Here is a 23,718-nt window from a genome sequence, read left to right as displayed (position 1 = left end):
TTCCTTTGAACCCCACCACACACTGAGCACCAGGAGGGGCTGGGCCCAATACTATGGCCTCAGTTAGGAGTGTCTCATCCCTGGTTCACACATGCACAAGCTGAACTCAGACACAGGAGCCACAGTCAGTGCAGTAGATCTGGGGTTGCACAGCACCTCTGCCATCAAGCCTCACTGCCTGGGCCTGTGAGGCTCGATGCTCTTCTTCCTCCCAGCAGCTTCTCAGAGTAATGGACTGACTCAGTTAGTTTCGGGCGAACCCCTCCAGGCCTGTCAGCCCTCGGGACCTTGTAAGCATCAGGGAAACATACCTTTTCCTGCCTGGGAGAGGGAGAGGCTCATTAGGAGCAGACCTGCAGCTCGGCTCAGAGGAGGCTATGGACAGAGCTGCTTGGTGTGCTGCGGGGGAAGCCTGGCGACTTTGCCAGCGTCCCCCATCCTTGCTGGCCTGCTGAGGCTCACACACCCCGCTCTGTCACTCCTGCCCCACGCGTTCAGAGACCCACAGGACACTGGCTCCCTGCCAAGAGGCCTGGTGCTGCTACTGACCAGCTGTGTCTGGCTTCTGCCACTGCCTTCCCCTGCCTCTGGGCACCTCCTTCTTCCCCAGTTCTGGAGATTTCGGTCTCCGAGCTAATCTGACTCCCTGCAGCCTTCCCTGGAGCCTTGGCTGTGATTGCTACTGGGGTGAGTTGGCACAGGAATCTCATACTCAGTGGTCTCAACCTCAGCTGCAAGTTCAAATCCCCTGAGGAGCTTTTAACAATTCCCCTTCACAGGCTGCACCCCCCAGACCAATTGATTCTGAATCTCTGGGGTGAGGCATCAGCATCAAGATTGCTAAAGCTCCCCGAGGGATCCGATGTGTAACCAAGTTTGAAAACCAGTAATTTCATCTAGAGAGGTTAGCGGCTCTGGAAGCACATTAGAATCAGCCAGGGGACTTTTAAAAACTACCTGTGCCTGAGCCCTATCCAGACCAATTAAATCACGCCTTCTGGCAGTGAGATTTAAAAAAAATTCTCCCCAGTGACTTTTTTGGGTATCCAAGGCCTTGGCTATGACTGGGGTCCTCCTATAGCCTCTGAGCATGTTGGCTGTCACTGATCTAGTCACCTGAGGGACTGGTGTTGGTGGTCTGAGGAGAGGCACTCCTTGCTGGGGTCCCTGAAGGTCCCCTGAAGAGCTGGGGGGCTCTGGGGGAGGACTGGGAGACTTCAGCATTGTGGGGCAGGGTCTTGGCTCAGACCCGCACCAGCTGTGTGACCCTGGGCAAGTCACTGGGTGCCCTTAAGGCTCAGTTTCCCCATCTGAAAATGAGGGGCTGGAGGTCATCCCTCCAGAACATGCACACCAGAACCACTTGGGAAGCCTTTCAACCTAGATTCCTGGGCCCTGTCCAGAGCTGCCAAGAACTGGACCTGGGGGTCTGTGTGTCTGAAAAGCTCCCTGGTGATCTGCCAGGTAGCCAGGCTAGGATGCCACCAAGGTCACTTTCAGCCTTGTCATTCCAGGAATTGGAAGTTGCAGAGCTCAGGTACCCAGGCTCAGGTGTCCCTGATTTAAGTAAATTCCATGTGAAAAACTATGCCAGGGCTTCCCTGGTGGTGCAGTGGTTGAGAATCCGCCTGCCAGTGCAGGGGACATGGGTTCGATCCCTGGTCTGGGAAGATCCTGCATTCTATGGAGCACCTAAGCCTGTGTGCCACAACTACTGAGCCTGCGCTCTAGAGCCCGCGAGCCACAACTACTGAGCCCACGTGCCACAACTACTGAAGCCCACATGCCTAGATCCCGTGCTCCGCAACAAGAGAAGCCACTGCAACGAGAAGCCCACGCACCGCAACGAAGAGTAGCCTCCGCTCTTCGCAACCAGAGAAAAGCACGTGTGCAGCAATGAAGACCCAATGCAGCCAGAAACAATAAATAAATTAAATAATAAAATAAATAAATTTATTTTAAAAAACGAAAAAAGGCAACAAACAAACAAACAAAACTATCCCAGGTGTGGCCCAAATGCTAAAGTGGAGAGGAGGCTTATTTTTTTAAATTTCTTTTTGGCTGTGTTGTGTCTCCCTTGCGGTGCGCGGGCTTCTCATTGCGGTGGCTTCTCTTGTTGCAGAGCACGGGCTCTAGGCACGTGGGCTCAGTAGTTGTGGCTCGCGGGCTCTAGAGAGCAGGCTCAGCAGTTGTGGTGCATGGGCTTAGTTGCTCCGCGGCATGTGGGATCTTCCCAGACCAGGGATCAAACCCGTGTCCCCTGCATTGGCAGACGGATTTCCAGCCACTGCGCCACCAGGGAAGCCCAGGAGGCATTTTTATAGAGATCCAACGCATGCCAGGCAGTTTTACCAACTTGTCTCCACAGCTATTCTGTAGGGCCGTTATTATCCCTACCTTAAAATGATTTTGTGGCTCAGAGAGGTTAAGCGACGTCTCCAGGTCCCAGTGCAAAGGGCTCAGCATCCAAGTCCACACCCCAGCCACTTTCCACTCTTTCCAGATCACCAGCCTACCTTCAGAGGCCTAGATTTAATTTTTCTTTCCATAATAGTTCTCCTCAGAGAGACATAGTTTTTTGTTTTTCCCAAAAATTTGAAGGATTTCTCTAAATGGTGGGCTTCTATGCCCGCTCCATTTTACATTTTGGTAACAAAAATCCAGTTGCTGCACAACGTACTGATCATCCCTTCATTTCCTGAACAGTTTCTACCCTGATGCAGGAGACTCCGCATCCCACCCCCATGCCCCATGGAGGCTCATCTGAAGGGAGACAGCGCCTCCTTCTGGGGGTTCTGGAACTCCAAGGCCGACTCCCTGCAGACTTGAGGAGATGGGCCGCGGCCCTGGGCCAAATGATGAGATATTCATAGAACACAGGCCTGGGCAGCCGCCTCTGTGTGCCCCATTTAGAACTGAAGGCTGGAGACCCAGCTCCCCCATGCCTCTTCCACCTCTCCAGACCCTGACCCTGCAGAGGGACCCCGGCATCTGCCCCATCCCTGGGCATCCCTGGAGGACTGCTGGTACCAAGGGTTAACCTGCAACCCTCCACCTCCCTCCTCTGCCTCTGGTCTGCTAGCCTGTTGCCATAGAAACAGGCTAAAAATAAAATGGGTTCCCAAAGCCCAGCCCCAAGCTCAGGAGTCAAAACAAACTAATTAAAGCAGCCAGGCTAAAATGTGAAGATAATTACACCCTCACTCAGGAGCCAGTCTGGCATGGAAAAGCTCAGCAGGCCATCCTGAGTCAGGACCCCTGGGTCCATCCCTGACATGCAGGGTAGCTCCCCACCACTGACTCCTCGGACCCCAGGGTCCCACCAGGAGAGCCCACCCTGCTTAGGCCTTGGATCTAGGGAGCACCACACCCACACTCTAACGGCCCCACCCCTGACAAACTGCAGTATGGCTTCTTGCTGGGATCTGTGCCCCATCTGGGGTGACCAAGAGAAGGTGGGGTGAACTGAAGTCTGAGGCTGCTTTTCTACATCTTCCCTGAAATTCAGGGAAGTCCTAATGCAGCTTTGGAGCTGCCTCTGTCCCTAAGACCTTTAAAGGCTTCAAGATAGTTCCTTTGTCTCCTGGGCTGCTGCCTCTTCACCGAGGGCCCTTGGAGCCTGGTGGGTGTTCCTCCATCCCCTTTTGGCCCAGGAGCGTGAGAAGGCCACGCAGGTGACCCCATTCTCAGGCCACGCAGGTGTGTGTCAAGTCCATCCCACCATGGGCCCTTTGCCTTACAGGACCATCAAGGTGGAGGTATACGACTGGGATCGAGATGGCAGGTAAGCTGGCAGAAGGACAGAAGGTGAGCAAGGATGGGGACAGCCCCTGGGAGGAAGGTGGGTCTTGCCCTCTCATGGAGAGAGCTGTGCCCAGGTCCCCACCCATGGCAGCTCAGGGGGTGAGGGGCCTGGGTTTCCTGTGGAGGGACCACTGCCTCGGTGGCTTATCCGTGCCCAGCTCCACTGAGGCACCAGAGGGCCTGTGTCCTGCAGGACATGGTGCAAGGGGTGTAAGAGGCCTCTTTTCCTCAAATAGCTGCCTAATGGCCAGCCGGTGTCTAAAATCTCCCCACATTTGGAAGAATGTAGGATTTTCTGAAATGTGCATGTTCTAACGTACAGGCAGATATTAGTGACCTCCTGAGCATTCATGACCACGTTCTCTGTGTGAGGCTAAGCATCGTGTGGTGACTGAAGTGCAGAAGATGAGCTTGGCTCTCAGAGACTCCCTGAAATCTAGCAGGAGGCCCTTGACTCCTCAGAGGAGTTGTTTGTGGGGAGCAGGGCTGACGGAGTGGGATATGGGAAAGGTGAGCATATGAATGGACCCCGGAGCGGTAAGGCAGAGCCTGAGTAGGGCTGAGCCTAACCTTGGGGAGGCCAGGGGCTTCTTCTTCTGTGGATCTAAGTGCCCCCAAGGAGCCAGTATCACTGGGAATTCATAGACGAGGACCAGAACAGGCCTCTCACAACTTTAGTAGAACCCTCACCGGCTCCTGCTTGTCTGTTGAACCAAATCCAACCAAATCCAAGTATGTCATCCTTCCTGACTTTTGTGAGCCCTCCATCCTGTGGTGCTACCAGGGGTGTCATAGAGGGGCTTTAAGCCCTCTAATCTCCACTGGTGTCTATCAAGTCTGTGACATGGATGGTGGATGCTGTGAAGGGCTGTGCAAGTACAGCTCTAAATCAGGCCGGAGCTCCTTCCAAGGAGCTCACCTGCCAACACCTTCCTATAGAGAAACTCTAGTGCCAACACTACTCTGCCAGCTCACTCTGTCCCCTCCTCTCTTAGCTTTAACCACATCACAGGCAAGTCAGCTTCAGGCTTCCACCCATGATTCACCTCATCATCTTATCTTGGAGTTCCCCATACCTTTCCTTTACCAGGGAAGCTGGAGACAGCTACCAGATGCCATTGGGTCCCACCATCAAGGAGCTCATAGTCTGAACGCTGAGAGCTGTAAATATGTAGACAAAAGACAGTGTGGACTCAAGGTGGGGCAAGGCCCCAGGGGCACCTCCTGGGCATCACACTCCAGCAGGCATTCCCGGCCAGCACGTTAACCACTGCCCTCTATCAGGGAGAGTGGTGGCGAAAGGCAGCCAACCGCAGGGGAGATGGGAGTTCTGCTTTGTACAAGGTTTTGCTGCACTTACCATCAACACATGCTTGTGGGGCAGAGATGCAGAAGGTGTAAACACTGCAGAAAACACCTCAAGCTGCCTGGACGGACCTAGAGCTAATTGTCTTTTCAAAAAATGTTATTGGAAAAATGTCAAGGACACAGAAAAGTAGAGAGAAGAGTTTAATGAACACTTTAAGCCTATCACCTGACTCGAACAAGTGTTACATGTTGCCATAGTTGCCTTATCTATGTTTTGATGTAGTTTAAGTTACAGTTCATGGCATTTTTACCTCTAAATATCTCATTGGGAATGTCTAAAAAATAAGGGCATTTTTCTACATAAGTACAAATGTCATTATTGCACCTGACACATTGAACAATAATTCTTGAATACCATCTAATATTCATTTCATGTTCAAATTTCCCCAGTTGTCCCCAAAATACATTCTATTGCTCGTTCGTTCAAATAAGAATCCAAGTATTAGAAGTGGGTCCTATTCTCCAGGACCCTGCTCTTTGCTGGGTGGCTATTGGGTTTCTTGCTCCATGGGTGACACTGGACTCTTGCCAAGGGCCCACCCTCTCTACTGGTGTGTACCCCTGGAGCAGAGGCCCCGGGCAGAACTGGGAGCCAGGGGAAGGGACATGAGAGGCGGGGAGATGAGCAGAGGCAGCGCACAGCCTGGGCCTCGCGGTCTCAGCAGCAACTTTCCCTTGCAGCCATGACTTCATTGGGGAGTTCACCACCAGCTACCGGGAGCTGGCCCGCGGGCAGAGCCAATTCAACATCTATGAGGTGAGGCAGACACTTGAAGGCTGGGGTTTGTTCCCACTATATGTAGCTCCCAGTTGCTGAGGACTAACAGTGAGCCATGACTGGGGTTTTTGCATGCTCTCCTGTGAGGTGGGTGTTATTGTCCCATTTCACAGTTAAGGAGACTGAATCTCAGAGAAGTGCGGGGACTTGACCAAAGTCCAGTAAGTGGCAGAATCAAGAGGCAAACAACCTAAGCTTATCTGACTCCAAATCATTGAGTTATAGTGTCCCCACCTGAGAGAGCTCTTCCAACAAGGCGGGGGAATACAAGTGCAGGTGGGCAGAAGGTGGGGAACAGTATCAGAAGGTTCCAGGCCCAAGATCTGAGGTCCTGAGTTCAAGGAGCCTTCTGCCTTTAATCAGAGCAGTCTCAGGGCCTGCAGAATATCTTCTCTTTTCTGGAAGGAAAGAGAGGAACAGGAATCAGGATACCTCCATCTAGACCAGAGAACCTTGGACAAGACACGCAGTCTCTCTGGAGATAATATCGTCTGCCCTCCAAGGACACTTTCTACTGCTGAGCCTTTGCCTGTGTGTATGCTCCCTCTCAGGATACCCTCCCACCTTCCACATCTAGCTCAGGTCCTACTCCACTGATGACCTATTTTCTCCCACTTATGAACTTCATGGACAGCATAGTTCATGCCAGACCTACTGAACTGCAGATACTTATAACCCTAATTTACAGCCCAGGGTTCATATCCTGACTCCACCATGTATTAGCTGTGCGACCCTGGCTGAGTTCTTGCCCCACTCTGTGCCATGCACACTGAGAATTAAATAAGTTACTAGAACAATGTCTGGCCATTAGTGAGCATTACGTCAGTGCTATCTCCTAGTTTCATCTGTTGAGCGCTTGGGTGCCAGGAGATTTACATTTCACAACCATCCTACAAACTGGGTCTATCCTTACGTCACTCAGCTAGAGCTGGCTTTGACTCCCATCTCTGAACCCTAATCCCTGTATACATCCACTCCCTCAACCTCTATCTCTCTTCCGAGTGGGCAGGTCTTGTGTTCCAACTAGACTGAAGCTCCCCAAGGGCAGACAAAGTGACAGCCCTTCCTGTTGCCCTGGTCACATTGGCCTGGGCCCTCCTGGGCACACAGTACGTGCTTATTATACATTCACACTGAATTTAATTGAACAAGGCTATTTGTGAGAATGGAACGTGTATGGATTTCTTTGAAAGAGCCCTGATCCTCACAGTTAATTGCTTTGCTTTTTGTAAGGACAAAGGACGGAGCTGTCTCTGTCCCCTCACCCAGGCAGAGAGAAGCAGGCTCCGTCTTTGGACTCTTTTAAGGAGATTTTTAGGGAAGTGAAGGGAAGGGGTCAGGTCTCTTGGAGTTTTATTCTAAGGATGCTTGACAGGCTCGGATGAGGCCAGGATCTCTCAGGCTTCAGTGACTTGTTTTCTCAGTCATTGATCCCTGCCCCCTTGCAATCAATGAGAGAAACTGCAGCGCTGACAAAAAGAAGTGCTGTCTTTACACATCTGAAACGCCATCAGGTAGAAAAGGAATTAACTCTGGCAGCCCTGGGGCAGGCCTTGCACCATGGAGGGCATCCCTGGGAGGCCGGTTTGGGCTCAGGAAGGCCCTTCTAGAGTCAGAAGTGCCTGAAGAGAGAACAGGCTTCTGCCAGGAACGACCCTCATCTCAGTCCCTGGCATCAGCCTGGGTGTCCAATGCATATGCCCAGCTGTCTTCTGGCCACTCCTTAGACTCAGCCTTCCCAAACTGAATGCACTGGCTAAAGTCCCTGCAGCCCTTCTCTTCCCCTGGCCAGCCAGCTCCTCCTCCTGTGTTGTCATCACAGCGGCCATGGCACCTGGGGAGGCATCCTTGACACCTCCTGCCCCTCATCCCACACCCAGTCCATGACTGAATCCTACTCCTCCTGCCACCTGAATATTCTGACATTTGTCCCCTTCATTCCTGTCTACCCCCACTGTCACCGTCTCCCCTGTGTAGGGGCTTTGTGACAGCCCCATAATGGCCTTTCGCCTCCTTCTGTCCTCCACTCAGTAACCCAAATTCTCCTCCAAAATTGTAATTGACCACATTGCTGCCCTGCTTAACACCCGACTGGGCATGTCACCCACTGCCTCTGCCTGGTTCGCACAGGGGAGTGGGGAGCCTCCACACCAGCTGAGATCCTAAAGGGCCCTTTACCTACAAGGGGAGTCCAAGCTCCTTCACACGGGTGCCATGCCCCAGTGACCCGCAGTCTATGTGCAGCCGGGGGGGCCAGGGGGGCGCGTGTGTAAGCAGCCATATACATCACAGCTCTAGGATCCCCTAGGGTCTGGCCCTGTCCGCTTCCCTCTGCCTGTCCCCACTTTCAGCCCCATCATGCCATCTGAGGCTCTCTGAACCTCCATGCTGTCTCAGTCTCTGTGGCTTCATTTGTGCTGGTGCCTCCCTTGGGGCTCCCTTTGCTCTTCTTCACCTGGTGGGGCCTGCTGGGCCTTGGAGACTCCCTTTGATGCTCTTCCCTCAGGAAGCCTCCACCTGCACACCCACTCTACCCCAAGGTCTGAAGTGGATGCCTCTCCTTGATGCTCCTGCTTCACCCCCCAACCCCACTCCCATACCTATTACCTGTTTATCACACTTCCTACCCCCTCAAAGACCACGATGTCCCCAGGAATGGGGGCAATGTCTTACCACTGTATCCAGAGCCAGCACAGCTGCTGGTCCTGGGAGCCACTCAGTGCCCCTTGCACAGGAGGGCAGACCCCACACCTGGCCCTGGAGACCGTAGGGATGTGAGGAGAGGGAGAGGAGAAGGCTTGGAACTCCAGCTCAGGAGTTGGGACGTTGCTAGGCTGGCCCCTAGGGGGTGCTGGTCCCCCACAAGGAGTTCGGATGCAGCCGCTTAGGGCTGGAGAGGCTGGTACGGGGGTGGGGGTGGGGGAGGGGCTGTGTGCCAGGTTATGCATGAAACCTCAGAACAAACAGGATGCTTTCTCAGTGCCCACTTCACAGGAAGATCTGAGAACAAAACAGTGCTTTAATATTAAAACAGTTATAATTAGAGAGTGGAAATGTGGAATACAGGCAAATTTAAAGATAACAGAGAAGACTTCAAAGAAATGTGCTTGTGGCCAGATTTTTCGGCGATGCCCAGGCCCCCAGGAGTCCATGTTCATTCTCCTCCACTGGGAGGGCTACTTTGGAGTAAAAGTTTGAGATCTGGTAAATTCTAAAAGTTCCACACCCTCATAGAACAGGTTGGGAAACTGAGGTGCAGTGTAGTCTTGGGGCTGCAGTGTGCCCTCATTCAACAGGCTGCCTAGCAAGGTGTCGTCCCATGAATATGTCAGTGAGCGCCACGTCATCTGGGTGACTTTCATGCCTGTGGTGGCTCCAAGGTTGTTCTGGGCTTCTCTCCCCAGGCTCTCAGTTTCCACCTGCACAGCCTGCTAGCCTCCCACCTGCACTTCCCACCTGTGCCCGAAATCCAGTTCTTTCTTCCTTCTGTGTCTACCTAGTCACCCATGACTGCTCCCTCTCTCCTGCCTTCAGGGCCACGCCCAGCCCCGACTGCTTGGAAACGCTCCTTCTTACCTGGTAACCGTTTTTTTTCTGCAGGTGGTAAACCCGAAAAAGAAAATGAAGAAAAAGAAATATGTGAATTCTGGCACAGTGAGTAGCCACCCCCTTTCTGCCGTGGGTGTAGACATCCTGAGCCCCGAGCTAGGTCTGGTGGCAGGAGTCGTGTGTGTCTGTGTGTGCTCCTGCGGGGTGTGGGAACGAGACCTGGAGGGTTAGGGGTGGGGAGGGATGGGGCCGATGGAGCAACACAAGGTAGACGTGTAGGAGACACATCAGACCCTGTGATACAGAATGAGAAATCCCAGAGAGAAACTACCATGGGGACTTCCTGGGAAAGGAAGAGGAAAAGGAGTCGCATTTATTGGGCCCTTACTCTGGGAAATTCCCCATTTGGGTGCTTTTCACAGGTTGTTTCCTTAAGAGGCAGACATTATTATCACCTCATCAGGAAAGCGGAAACCAAGGCCGCAGGCAGGGAAGTGACTCAACCAAGGTCACAGAGCTAGAAGGTGGTAGACATGGCAGTGAGCACAACAATTAAATTCAGAGCTTGCAGCTGCTGTGGGCTGTACCCCTGCGTAACCATGACCATGGTGGGATTATACCGGCCCAGTGGCTTCTGGGGGCTGATCTTCAGGATATTCATGCCTTTCTTCAACAAATATTTACTGTGTGCTACCATGTGCGAGGTGCCTTTCCAGGCACGAGGGATACAGCTGGGAACAAGACAGACCCAAATCTCTGCCCTCCTGGTGCTTATCGTCTAGTGGGGGGGAGACAGACCACGAATATACACACAAATACCTGTGTGTGTCAGGTGGTTGTGATTGCTGTGGGAAGAAGTAGGGTGAGGTAAATGGATAGGGAATGTGAGAGATGAAACTACTATTTTATTTCTAGTAGTCAAGGAAAGCTTCTCTGAGAAGGTGACATTTGAGCAGAGATTTAAAGAAGGTGAAGGAGCAAGTATTGAGGATATTGAGGAAAAAGAATTCTAGCTGTAGGGATCAGCATGTGCAAAGGCCCTGAGGTGGAGCCCACCAGTGCATTTATAGAACAAACCAATGTCTTTGCCGTGCAAACGCACCCAAGTCTGTACCCTTAGTGTCCCTCCCACTCTAGAGGGCCACAGCCCCATCACCAAATACAGCCAAATGTAGCCATTTGAGTCAGGCCAACTGCAACTCCAGACTAGAAGAGGTCACAGACAGGGAACTCCAGTGTTCCTCCAAGGAACCTTATTTTCTCCATCTGTAAAATGGGGCTAATACATCATCCCTCCCCTGCTTAATGCACAGGGTGGCTGTGGCAGACACATGGGAGATGCAGGACTGTAAACTGCAAAGTACTCTGCTCATTCAGAGGGGGCTGACCACTGCTTCTCTGATTGTAATTGTTTCACACGCAGGCTTGGAGTAATAGTTCTTTTGTCTGAAGCTGCAGTGTTTCTCAGTGGGGATGCTATCGGTACTTAGGGAAGAATAATTCTTTGTCTCACAGGACTTCCCCATACATGGTGGGATGCTTAGCACCCCTGGCCTCAGCCCATAGCTAGCAATAGAGCCCCAGTCATCATGAGACCCCAAAACACTCCCTCACATTCCCAAATGCCCCTAGGAGAGGCAACAGTTTCCCCAGCTAAGAAATATTAGATGTACAGCTAAAAAAAAAAACGGTTGAAAACCACTGATCTCATCCAGCTTTCTTACTTTAGAGATAAAGAGACTGAGGCCCAGAGAGGAGATGTGATTTGTCTCAGGTCACACAGTGAGTTAGGGACAGAGCAGGACTGAGCTGAGGTCTCCTGACTTTCCCTTGCTCCAGTATTTCTCAATCTTTACCATAAAAAAATCACTCAGGGTCCAGGATGCTTGTTAAAATACAGATGCCCAGGCCAGTTTCCTGGGGTTCCATCTTAGGAAAGCCAGGCTGGAGCCCAGGAATCTGTATTTTGTGCTTCTCATACCTTACTTACTATGTGCAGAGTCTCCTGGGGATCTTGTTAAAATGCCAAGAATCTGCATTTCTACTCAGCATCAAGGTGATTCTGATGCTGTTGTTCGGGGACTATACGTTGAGTACCAAGTCCCTGGGTCAATCCATATGGCCAGGCAAGTTAGGCAATTACTTCATCCCAGGGCCTGGATCCCAGGGTTCAACCCTGGCTGCAGGTTAGACTCATGTGAGGAGCTAAAAAAAAAAAAAAATCCAGGGCCAGAGCCCTATCCCAGAAACCCTCATATCATTGTTTTGGGGTCCTCACTCCAGCTGCAAGATGTTTTAAAAACTTCCCAGGGAGTCTAGTGACCACAGTCAGAGTAGAGGCCACTGTCATACTCCATTCCTAGAGAAAGGAGGCTTTGTCCATCCAGGTGCCTAACACTGTAACCACAACGAGTGGGGGTCTCCAAGGCCCAGCTCAGTACTCACAGACCCTCCCATTATTCGGGCTAATGGCTCGTCCCCTTTGTCAAGCAGAGGCACTACCTGGCCTCCCACTGAGTTGATAAAGATGACTGAATCTGTATTAGTAGGGGCTGCCCCAAATCCTAGAGTGGAGTTGTCTGACACAGGTAAAACGTTCCCCGCCCCAATCTTTGCTCATTTAATTGATTTTAGCTGCCAACCTTTTCGCTTGTCTCCACCATCCTAAATCATTTTCATAAAGAGCTGCCAGGTAGCTACCTGTCTTTGGAAAGCTGATGCCAGAGAGCTGCCAGGGGCATAGATCAAGAGACCTCTGCTTGGGAGAGGGGGCCCCAGGTGCTCAGTTACCTCCAGGGAAAGGACAGGCTGCTTAGCAGGAGGGTCTTGTGTCTGAGAGGGTAGAGGTCAAGATGCTAGAGGGATGAGGTGGGACAAGTAAGATTTAAAACAATTGCAGACCAAAGAGACACATTTCAGGATTAACAGTTAGCGGAACATGGAAGCATGGAGCTTGTCAGCATTGGCAGATCTTAGTCCTATGTCAGGAAGACCCCCCTCTCCCTCCACACTCCACACCCATGTCCACTTAGGGGAAACTCGATTCCTTGGCTTGAGCCCTTGTACTCCAGTGACAGAGACAGGGCCCTTCCAAAGATGCAGTTTGGCATCAAGGTCAAGAGCACGGGGTCTGGTTCCAGACAGACCTGGGTTCCCATCTCACTTGGCCATGTCCTGGTAGTGTCCTTGGACACACTGTATCACTTCTTTGAGCCTCAGTTTCCTTGGTTGTAGAATGGAGATAATAATAGTACCTCAAAGAGTTGTTGTGGGCACTGTTTGCAATGAAGTAGGCAAATGCTGGCACGTGCTGGGTGCTCCATAACCATCAGCAATGCTCTCCCTCTGTCTAGTGCTCCCCGCTGACCAAGCTTCTTTTTGTTTTCAAGGTCACACTGCTTTCTTTTGCTGTGGAGTCAGAGTGCACATTTCTTGACTACATCAAAGGAGGGTGAGAAGAGATGCAGCCTGGTTTCTTCGGCCTCAGGGAGAGGGAAGGGGCCCCGCACATCGACATGAGCAGCTCTGGCCCCACCTGGCCTCTTCAAGGCCATGGCCGAAGCCCGCGATCATGGGCTCTGAGCAGACCCTCAGACAACTCACCCAGAGCCCTGCATGCCCCTGATCCTGAGTGGCTGCAGAGGGCACTACTGAGCCACGGAGGCCAGCCTGGGTCCCGTGAGGTCCCTGTGCGGAGATGGGACCTGCAGGTGGTAGGGACTCCATGACAAAGAGAAATGGGCTTAAGGAGGTGGAAAGAGCCCCGGTCTAGGAGGCAGGAGGCCCAGGCCCTAGGCCCCTCTTTGCCTTGAATTTGCTGGGTTACTTTGGGCACGTCACTCTCCCTCCCTGGGCATCAGTCTCCTCTGCACAGAGAGTTGGAATTAAGTGAATTCTAAGGTTCCTTCCTGCTCTGAGCTTCTGATACCGATGGTCTCTCTGGTGGGGGGCGGGCAGTGATTAACCTTCCCAGTGTCATTAGAGACCTACAAAGGTCAGGAGGAACTGGGAAATGAGCCAGGGGATGGTCAAACACAAGTTTAAGGAGCAGAAAGAACCAGAAGGGTCGGCATCCAGGTAGGCAGAGAAGCCTGGTGGCTCCAGCCAACAGCTCATGGAAAGAGAGCCTGACTCCAAGGTGAGGTCCTACCCAGCACGCTCCCTGCCAGGACAGGTGCCAGGGCCGGGTGTGGGTAGCCGAGCCCACAGGTGCAGGCAGGTGAGTGACTACACCTGTCTAGAAAGGAGACAGGCAGGGCGGTTGCCAAAGGCTTATCCCAGCCAAGCGGGCGCTTGGCCACCTGGTTCTCTGGGGCAGAGGGGAAAGTCAGGCCCTGAGAAGCCACACTTACTTTCTCATGACAAGGCTCCCTGCTGCCTTGAGCCTGCAGCACCCAGGTTTCGAGATCTCCTCCCACCCCCTGAGCACATGCCCTTCCTGCAGTCACGCACAGGCTTTCCTGCCCCTCCTCCGTGCCTTCTCCAGGCCCTGCCCTGGCTCCCTTCCCCCATCAAAACTGCTCTATCTGCTCTCTATCTATTAAGCAACCACCCCTTATATTCCATGGTAATTTTCAAACAATCCCCATCCTGTTTATCCTTCTCATTTGCATAGTGCCTCCAATTTACAGAACACAATGGGCTGGGTGAAGATGATTATCTCCATTTTACATAACGTGTCCAAGGCCGCAGCACTTAGTCAGTGGCAGGGTAGGGTTCTTTCCGTCACCACATGCTGCATTTCTTCCATAGTAATGAACCCACCTCGCAGCTCCCAGGTGAGGTGTGATAGAGATGGATGAGTTGAAGGGCTGGGTGCTGTCTCACTGAGAAGGAGCTCACAGAGGCAAGCCCTGGCCCTCCTCCTCTGCTGTCTTCACAATCTGGAGAACCTGAGTGAGAGGCCGACGTGTGTGTCCAGGCAGGCAGCTGATGGAGGCCTCTGTCTAGGGATGCTCTCCTGCCTGGCCTCCCTCCCCCGCCCCCCTGGACCAGGAGGAAGGCTGTGGGCTCCTCTGCCCCCACGTCAGAGTCTGAGATGGAGCTGGTTGCTGAGCAGCCTGCAGGGAGTACCTTTTCCACAAAAGTAGCTGCTTTCCAGTCCCTTCCTTCTCTGAGCTGTTTCAGAACCCAGAGCAGGGTTTTTACTTAAGGAGTTAAAAAAATGCCTGACTCTCCCCTCACCCTTTATTTGGAAGAGCCAGGCCAACAATGTCCCTCAGCTGTAGTCCTGCAGGCCAGAACCACCTCTTGTCGTCTTGTGGCTCCTTCTCCCTCAGAGCTTGGAGTCTGCTGAATGCTCTGCCCCCAGGCAGCAGACGAAGGGGAAAGAGTGTGGGAAGGATTGTCTCTGGCCTGCAGACCCTGGGTGGGGTCTCCTGCTAACCATGTCCTTCACCTTTCCTGGAGATTGAAGGGTCCCTGAGCAGCAGCTCAGCTGTGATGAAGTGGAAAGAGGGCTGTGGTTTCTGATAGGGACCATCTGCTAAATGCAGGTGAGGTGAGCCCTGCCTCATCTTTTTTTTAAAAATAAATTTATTTATTTATTTTGGCTGCACTGGGTCTCCATTGCTGCACGCGGGCTTTCTCTAGTTGCAGCGAGCAGGGCTACTCTTTGTTGCAGTGCGCAGGCTTCTCATTGTTGTGGCTTCCCTTTGCTGCAGAGCACGGCTCTAGGCGCGTGGGCTTCAGTAGTTGTGGCACGTGGGCTCAGTAGTTGTGGCTCACGGGCTCTAGAGCGCAGGCTCAGTAGTTGTGGAGCATGGGATTAGTTGCCACGGCAGTAAAAGTGCCCAGTCCTAATCACTGGACTGCCAGGGAATTCCTAATTATCTTTTCATCTTGTGATTCCCGCAAGCACCTGAAGGATTTGCTAAAACAGATTCCTGCACCTCACCAAGGGATTCTGATTCAGTAGGTCCACGGGGGGCCTGAGACTCCTCACAGATTCTCAGGTGATCCTGATTCTGCTGGTCCGTGGGAGCTCTTCCAGTAGCACTCCTACAGAATTTCCCACAGACCCACAGACTGGCTTTTACTGGCCACATCTCCCATGGTGTCATTTAACATATTCCTCTATCCCCTGTGTTTCCTGTAAACAACTAGTAGATAGTTCTGGAAGCTCGGTTAGATTCCAGTTCAATTTTTTGGAAGCTCAGTTAGATTCCAGTTCAATTTTTTGGCAAGACGACTTCATTTGTTCTTCCCTGAGGAGATGCACAATGCCTGTTTGTCTTTCTTTTCTGCCCAATAAGTTTTAACCCTGAATCTGACTCCAAATTAACACCAGGAACATAGGGAAACCCTACTTCACTGACCTCAGGTGGACCCAGGGGCAAGGTTTGGAGAGGAAATAAGAAATCACAGCCATGTGCCCAGCAGAACATAATCATCTTCAGAGAGCTGTCACACTGCCTCTTTTTTTTTTTTTTTTTTTTTTTTTTTTTGCGGTACGCAGGCCTCCCACTGTTGTGGCCTCTCCCGTTGCGGATCACAGGCTCCGCGGCCATGGCTCACGGGCTTAGTTGCTCCGCGGCATGTGGGATCTTCCCGGACCGGGGCACGAACCCGTGTCCCCTGCCCTGGCAGGTGGACTCTCAACCACTACGCCACCAGGGAAGCCCTGCCTAACTCTTTTGATGCTCACAACAGTCCTTTGGGGGAGGGTGTAGCTGATGATACTATCCCAGTTTCCCAGAACTGGAGATGAGTGACTTCACCAAGGGTACATACCTGACAAGCAGTGGGCTGGGGTTGAAGCCAGGTTTCTCACTCCCTGTCCAGTACAGGTCTGCCTTTGTCCAGGTTACTCCCCTGCTGTTCTTCCTCTTCTAGGACCCAGATCAACTTCACGGTGGCCATCGATTTCACAGCCTCCAATGGTAAGTGGGGGCATGGGCAGAGGAGCTGGATGGGGGCTGGGGGCCTGGAAAGGGGAGGGCTTTTCAGGGCTGTAGTAGTTGGCCCTAGCTGGGAGCAGATCTCCCATACTCTCTGGCCTCATCCTCACCGAAGAGGAGGAGCTTAGGCCTAGAGAACCAAAGATGCAACGACGGTGGCGAAGGTACCCCCAGATTGGATCATGGTCACTAACAAATCCGGCCTCTGGGCCTACATACCCTGAGCCACAGCCTTGCCCTTGAGGATACCCACTCTCCCTAGGGGAATAGGACAGCTTTTCTGGGCCCATGGAGAGCCCTGGAGCAGAGGTATTTCCTCACAGGATCAGATTGCACAGCCCCTGTGCAGTCCACCCCACAAGCTGGAGGGGAGAGCCAGAGGCAAGACTGAGCCTTGTGGTCCTCAGGGAGGCAGGAACGCCCAGGAGCTCCGGTCCTCACCCTTGCTCGGGCTTCCTTCCTCCTCTGACCTTCTCCAGTGTCGGGCTGTGACCAAGTGGCCGGGAGCAATCAATGCCAAACTTTACACTGTTAGAAACATCACAACCTTCCTTGGATTCTGGACCCCCATTAGCAGTGCTCAGTGCTCATTTTTGTGCCGATCGGAAGATGCCCAGGTCTCGTACTCCACAGGTGTGTCAGAAACCCCCCTCATGGATGTGGGCCCTCCCATCACTGAGTGGTGGGATGTCAGAGCTGGGAGGGGCCTTAGTATTCATAACAGTGAGGAGAGTTATAATAAAGTGTTTAATCCTCACAACAATTCTGTGAGGTGGGGACTGTTTTTACCCCCATTCTACAGATGAGGAGACTGAGGCTGAGTGGTTAAGAAACTTATGCAGGATCACACAGCTAGTAGGAGGTAGAAAGGATTAATACTTGGCAGTCTGTGCTGTACTGCCTCTTATTAATAAAAGAGTAACTAAAATATGGACAATATTAGTGGTGACAAGGGCTGTGGAGAAAAACAAGTCAGGAAGAGGGATAGGGAGTATGGAGGAGGCTGTAACTTTCAATAGGCTGCTCGGGGAAGACCACAGCAGACCTCAAGAGGTGAGGGAGCAAGCCATGTGCACATCTGTGGAAAAGCGTCCCAGAGCAGAGGGAACAGCCTTTGCTGAGGCCCTGAGGTGGGAATGATAAGAGGCCAGAACTGAGTGAGTGACAGGATGATAGGAGATGAGGAGAGAGGTAACCGCAGGCCAGATCAAGTAGGGTTTTGTGGGCCCTTGTAAGGACTTCAGATTTAATTCCTGGTGAAACGGGAGCACTGGGGCATTTTGAGCAGAGAAGAGGTGTGATTCGCTGCCTGAGTTTTGACATAGACTCACTCTGGCTGGTGTGCTGAGTATGGACACAAGGGTGGAAAGACGGAGATCGGGCTGCTGCAGTCCTATGAGCAAGAGGATGGTATTGTGGAGGAGGGGAGAAGTATAGGTGGGATTCTGGATGTATTCTGAGGGTTTAGCAGCCATGATTTGCTAAAGGATTGAATGTGCGGTAAGAGAGAAAGAAAGGGGTTCCCTTGGACACCCCCTTCTGCATTCTGAGCCTGGTGGCTTGGAGTGTCCAGACTGGCAAATGTCCCCATGCCCTGTCTTGCAGGGAACCCCTCGCAGTCCACGTCCCTGCACTACATGAGCCCCTACCAGCTGAACGCCTACGCGCTCGCACTGACCGCCGTCGGGGAGATCATCCAGCACTACGACAGCGACAAGATGTTCCCCGCCCTTGGCTTCGGGGCCAAACTACCCCCTGACGGCAGGGTATCCCATGAGTTCCCGCTGGTAGGAGGTCCTGGGAGAAAGGGCTGAGGGCTGACCAGGCTGGGCATGTGGTGACAGGCCTGGGGTGGGGGGCATTCCCATCCTGCCCGCCTAGGGACTTGAGGTGCAGTCTTTGCAGAGGTAGGCTGCCTGCTGGATGTAGGGGAGCTTGTATCAGAGCTTCCAGAAACCCACTCCCCACCTCAGTCACGAGCACCTCCCCTCCCTGCCCTCCTTTTCCTAACAAGACCCAGGTGGAGGTGGAGTGGGGATATGGCTGAACTATTCCCCAAGGCCCCAGAAATGAGGCTGAAAGGGTGTGGGTTGGGTATGGACAACTGCGGGTAGTTCCAGGAGTTCCCTGGGTTGGTCTGAAATGGGAGCCCTGTGGAGATGGCTCCTCAGGCCACCTCCTTTCCCTCCCTCCCATGAGCTGGGGACACTCAGTCCGTTGCTGGATCACTCACAGCAAATGTCCCTCCCATGCCCGTAGGGTGCCAGGCACTGTGCTGGGCACAGGACACAGGAGGATGGAGCAGCCGCTGGCCCTTCCAGAGCAGCTCAGACTCTGCAGTCGTTTTAGGGGGTGGTGGGTTTGCCTGAGGTTCCCTAAGCAGCCAGGGCTCTGGGGGTCAGGGGGATGCTGTCTGAGCAGGTACAGGGAGTAGGGCAAGGAGCAGGTCTGGACCCTGCTCACCTAGAGCATGTGCTGCCCTTCACGGTGGGCCCTGAGGGCTCCCTCCCCTGCCCCGAACCCCCGAAGCCCCACCAGAGAAGAGTCTAGGAGAGCCCAGGCCTGTCGGCCTCCCCAACCCTGGCTCTGCCCCCACAGACCACCCAGCTGCCCTCCTTCCCATCCCTCTTTCCTTCCTGGGCTCAGCCTCCTTGCCCTCTGTGCCCCCAGAACGGCAACCAGGAGAACCCCTCATGCTGTGGCATCGATGGCATCCTGGAGGCCTACCACCACAGCCTGCGCACGGTGCAGCTCTACGGCCCCACCAACTTCGCCCCCGTGGTCACCCATGTGGCCAGGTGAGTATGGTGGTCACTGGACCATCCCCACAGCTCCCAAGGTGCTTCCTTCTACCACTGTCCTCCCAGGAAGGCGGGAGGGAGTGTCCCTTCCCACTGATTTGCTTTTCAGGGAGGCCTGACCCTAAAGAGACCACCTCCCACCGAAGAGCTGTCCCCACCAGTGTTAAGGGTCCTTGTGTTGGGGGGACGACATGCCCAGAGTCCCACCAGACAGACCTCTGCCCCCACCCTGCCCCAGGAATGCAGCCGAGGTGCAGGACGGCTCCCAGTACTCGGTGCTGCTCATTATCACGGATGGGGTCATTTCGGACATGGCACAGACCAAGGAGGCTATCGTCAATGTGAGCAGGGATGGGGATGGAGCATGGGGAAACCTGGGGGTGCACCTCCCCCGCTCCTTTAGGGAAACCCTTGGGGCATGGCTTCTCCTCTCCCTGCCCTCTTTGGGACCACTCCTAGCTTCTTGCTGTAGAGCCTAGAGGGCCAGCAGTAGGGTTTTGGGGGTAGAGGGGGTTCTGGCTGATGAAGGATCTGGCTGGCGATCTCTCTACCTACCTCTTCATCATGCTGGATGGTCCACTCCCTCCAGACTCCTATGGTGCCCTCATTAACCCATCTCTAGGGCTGCTGCCCCAAACCCCAGCCTGGCTTGGCCAGGTAGAAGAGGAGGGAGGTCCAAAGAGTGGGAGGCCCAGGAACATGGCTCCCCCTACCGGGTCGTCTCCCTATATGGGGGCCCCAGCCACAGCTGGCCCTCCCTCTGGGCCCATGTAAAAGCTGTCCCACATGACGGAGGTCCAGAGGCAGAAGAGGGGACAGGAGTGTCTTGCAGAAGCAAACCTATGACCCATTTCCCCCTCTGCCTCCTGCCCTCTCCACCCCCTCTTCCTCTCTGGTGTCCCTGTGTCCTTGGCTCTCCTGTCTCCTTCCTCCTCCCCCTTTTCTGTGTTTCTCTGTGTGTCTCCATCCTTCTCTCCTCCATTTCCTCCCTGTCCTCTTGCCTTTCTTCTTTTGACCCATCCCTTCCTGTCCGTACCTGTGATCTCCCGTTTCTTGTAACTGGCCCCTCGGCTGGGTACCACCCCGCCTACCTCCCATGTTCCCTCCCAGGCTGCCAAACTGCCCATGTCCATCATCATCATCGGCGTGGGCCAGGCAGAGTTCGATGGTGAGTCCCCACCCCCGCAGACGTTCCCCCCAGAGGCTTCAGGCCGTTGGGAATGTCCCCTCCCAAAAGAGTGAGAGCTCACACCAGGGTGTGTGCAACTATCTGGATGAGCAGGCAGGGTATGAGTGTGCGTTTGTTTGCACAGGAAGGGGTGTGTCAAGGTGTGTACCACACACCCACACACCAAGGCTGTGGGGAGGAGGCCCCAGGTCACTCCTCCCTCCTCCACCCTGGGAGCCTGTGGAGGGTGGGGGAGTGGTACCATGGGCTGGAAGTCAGAGACTCACATGGTTGGGCTCCTCCTGTCTCCTGGCCTCAGTTTTCTCACCTCTAACGTGGGGGTCTGGGCTGGCAGTCTCTGTCCTGCCAGGCCCAGGTGCCCACCAATTAGTCCCCCTACCCCATGCCTTTGCCCCTCCCCCCCCACAGCCATGGTGGAGCTGGATGGTGATGACGTGCGGATCTCCTCCCGGGGAAAGCTGGCCGAGCGGGACATTGTCCAGGTGAAGCCCAGACCCTGCCCACCTCACGGAAAATGCAAGAGCCCCTCTAGGCAGGCTGACCTAACTCCCCCTTCTAGGGGCTTCTCTGGAAAGGGGCCCTGGAAGGAGGCCCTGGGAGCCCTAGAATGGCTTGGCCACACAGAAGGAAACAGGAGTCAGTCTTAGGGCTGGACCCACCTCTACCATGTCTGAGACTCACCCCTAACATTGTGTTGCCCTGACTGGAATGCTCTGCCATGCCCTCCCTAAGCCCCAGGCCTCCAGGGTCTCCTGTAGAACACAGAGGCCTAATTACTTGCGCCTTCTGTTATTTTCTGCTCGTCTGCCTTCCTAAGTGAGATGGCAAACCCCATGAAGCAGGGGGAGGTGTCTTTAGTGTTGCTGCGGCCCTTTCCAAGAATGAATGTTGCTTGGTTGATTGAATCAATATCAACGTCTCCATGTGGGATGGCAAATGTAACGAGCAGACAGGTCTTTGTCCTCAGGGAATCCCTGTCCAGTCAAGCCTCAGAATGCACCTCAGTAAGCACATCCCTCTGTGAATCTCTTGCACACTGAGTCCCTAGTGCTTAGGAGATTCAGAATAAAAACCCTGACATTCTCCATACCACCCCCTCCCCCATTAAAAAAATTAAGGGGGAGGGGTCATTCCAGGTGTAGAGACCAAAGACAGGGAGCTAGAAACTGGAGCAAGGGCAGTCTGGGAGGTGGGACCTGTGTATGCAAAGGCCTGGAGGCAGGAGTGAGCCTGAGGCACTGGGAAGGGGTGCAGACATCTCCTGGGATGAAGCCAGAGGGGCCTGACTGTAGGTGTTGGCCCAGAAAGGGAAGAGCAAAAGCAGAGACAGAGAGTGCCCTGCAGGAGAGGTGGGAGGAGACCCGCAGGGCCCATTTTCCAGAAGCCAGGGGATTCCTTCAACATTTCCTGAGTGTCTGCTAAATGCCTGTGCTTGGTGCCAAGACTTCAGAGATGAAGGGATCTTGTTCAGTGGTGTATTGTTTCCTGGCATGAATAGGTGTGCAGTAAGTTATCTGTTGAGTGAATGACAACAGGGACTGTCATACAGTCCCTCAGAGAATTCACCATGACGGGGAGGGCTTGAGTGAAGTGGGCAGAGGCTGGGGAGGAGTGGGACAGGATCCCAGACCTGGAGATTTGGGGGACTGGTGTCCAGAGGGGGACCTCGCCTGACGCTGCCTCCCCCACTGGACAGTTTGTGCCCTTCAGGGACTATGTGGACCGCACGGGCAACCACGTGCTGAGCATGGCGCGCCTGGCCCGCGATGTGCTGGCTGAGATTCCCGACCAGCTGGTGTCCTACATGAAGGCGCAGGGCATCCGCCCTCGCTCCCCGCCCGCGGCCCCAGCGCGCTCACCCCCGCAGTCCCCCGGCCGCACGCCCCCTGCTTCCCCCCTGCACACGCACATCTGAGCCTGGTCTGCTCAGATGGCTGGGGCTTAGGCCAGTAGAAAAGGAGGTGGGGTACCCAGACCCAGCTACAGACCATCCTGCCCAGCCTTTGGAACACGTGTGCCTGGGAGGCCCACAGGGGGTGGGGCTTCTGGAGACTCCTTCCCATACTGCCCAAGCCCCTAGAGTTTGGTGATACGGGTGGTGGAGGTGGGGATCTGGGCCCCTGCTCTTCTCTCCTTTCATTGACACCTGGTTCTGGACCAGCCAGGAAGATGTTAATCAGGATGACTGGGGTCCCGCTCAGCCCACCTGAGCTATTACCTGGGTAATCCCATCTGCTCCTATATCACCCTGAAGCCTGGGCTAAGCCTCCCACCTCCAGGCCGCCTTCTCCCTCCCCTCCTCCTGTGGTGTCTACTCCTATACCTGGCCCCTGACCCCCACGCAGTATCTATCCTGTCCCATTTCCAGTGAACCCTGTGAGGCTGCTGGGTTTGCAGGAACGCCTGAACATGTGACCCCTCCTTGGGACCCTTGCATATGCAGTGGGAGTCCTACAGACCCATGAAGGGGATGCTGTGATAGTGGATGGAGGCCACATGGTGGGCAAGGAATGGAGGCTTTTCAGGCACAGAGTCGTTTCTGGTGCCTCTCAAGCCCGGTATGACGCTGGTTCTAGACACACAGATCCACAAGCCTCTCCCTGGTCTGGGCCCGTAGGTACCTCCGCAGTTGGCTCCTGGCTCCAGGAATCCCCTTTTCTCCCCAGAGACTGCCCAGGGTCCTTGGGGCACGATCCTCTGCTGCCCACCTGGAGGCCTGGGCAAGGAGCAGCCCAGCTCCAGCACTCCCACACTGCCCCTCTATCCTATGGGGATAGGGGATGGGAGTCCTGGGTTCAAGTACTGCCTCCAGCCCTTGCCGGCTGTGGGAACCTGAGCAAGGCCTTTCTACCTTCTGGGTCTCAGTTTCCACATCTGTAAGGCAAGAGGGTTGACCAGATGGCCCTGGGTTTACCTTCAGCTCTGATACTCTGAAAGTCCACATTCATCCCACGCCCAGCTTCCCCCATCCCACTCCTCACCAGTGCAACCCCTTAAGGCCGTCTTGGCTTTTAGGGTCACCCTGTTCCATCCCATCACCCCAAATCTACCCTTGTCCTTCAGCCTTGGGCTCTGGCATCTGAGCCTGAGCCCTTGCCCCTGCTGTGGGAAAGGTGAGAAAGATGATCTCACCCCTGGGACCACCCAGCTGCCCAGCCTTTACCCACATGGTCATGCATGCCAGTCCCTCCTGCCGCATGGGGCTCCTCAGCCCACTGAACCTCCCGTTCCTGGGTGGAGACCAGGCTCCACCCTGTCTGTTGCCAGACACTGCTTCCCTTCCTGTCATGCATGATGATGGTGTTTCTATGCTGTCTGGTCCTGTGCCTG

The 23,718-nt window shown here is 54.1% G+C and overlaps 1 protein-coding gene across 2 annotated transcripts; it reads left to right on the top strand.

The window, feature by feature from the left end:
* The first annotated feature begins 3,747 nt into the window (after nt 1-3,747).
* On the top strand, nt 3,748-23,718 carry LOC114485246 (copine-5-like). 2 transcript variants are annotated; one of them, XM_055083333.1, is made up of 10 exons: nt 3,748-3,784; nt 9,551-9,604; nt 12,889-12,950; nt 16,334-16,380; nt 18,004-18,185; nt 19,069-19,196; nt 19,438-19,540; nt 20,310-20,367; nt 20,797-20,870; nt 22,085-23,718. In XM_055083333.1, exons 2-10 carry the CDS (start codon nt 9,572-9,574, stop codon nt 22,301-22,303), a joined length of 906 nt encoding a protein of 301 aa, XP_054939308.1. In that variant the 5' UTR covers nt 3,748-3,784; nt 9,551-9,571; the 3' UTR covers nt 22,304-23,718. The 2 variants fall into 2 exon arrangements, with proteins under 2 accessions (XP_054939308.1, XP_054939307.1); XM_055083332.1 differs by lacking the exons at nt 3,748-3,784; nt 9,551-9,604; nt 12,889-12,950 and adding an exon at nt 16,878-17,031 and having other exon boundaries at nt 16,117-16,380.

The sequence above is a fragment of the Physeter macrocephalus genome, unplaced genomic scaffold, assembly GCF_002837175.3.
Source record: "Physeter macrocephalus isolate SW-GA unplaced genomic scaffold, ASM283717v5 random_856, whole genome shotgun sequence".
Taxonomy (NCBI): domain Eukaryota; kingdom Metazoa; phylum Chordata; class Mammalia; order Artiodactyla; family Physeteridae; genus Physeter; species Physeter macrocephalus.
The sequence above is the reverse complement of the archived record's forward strand: the minus strand, read 5'-3'. Positions and strand labels throughout refer to the sequence as shown.

Excerpts from the sequence above, each read along its gene's own strand:
- LOC114485246 (XM_055083332.1), top strand. Across the intron at positions 20,368-20,796 it reads GGGCCAGGCAGAGTTCGATG|CCATGGTGGAGCTGGATGGT; the intron begins GTGAGTCCCCAC and ends CCCCCCCCACAG. Across the intron at positions 20,871-22,084 it reads CCGAGCGGGACATTGTCCAG|TTTGTGCCCTTCAGGGACTA; the intron begins GTGAAGCCCAGA and ends CCCACTGGACAG.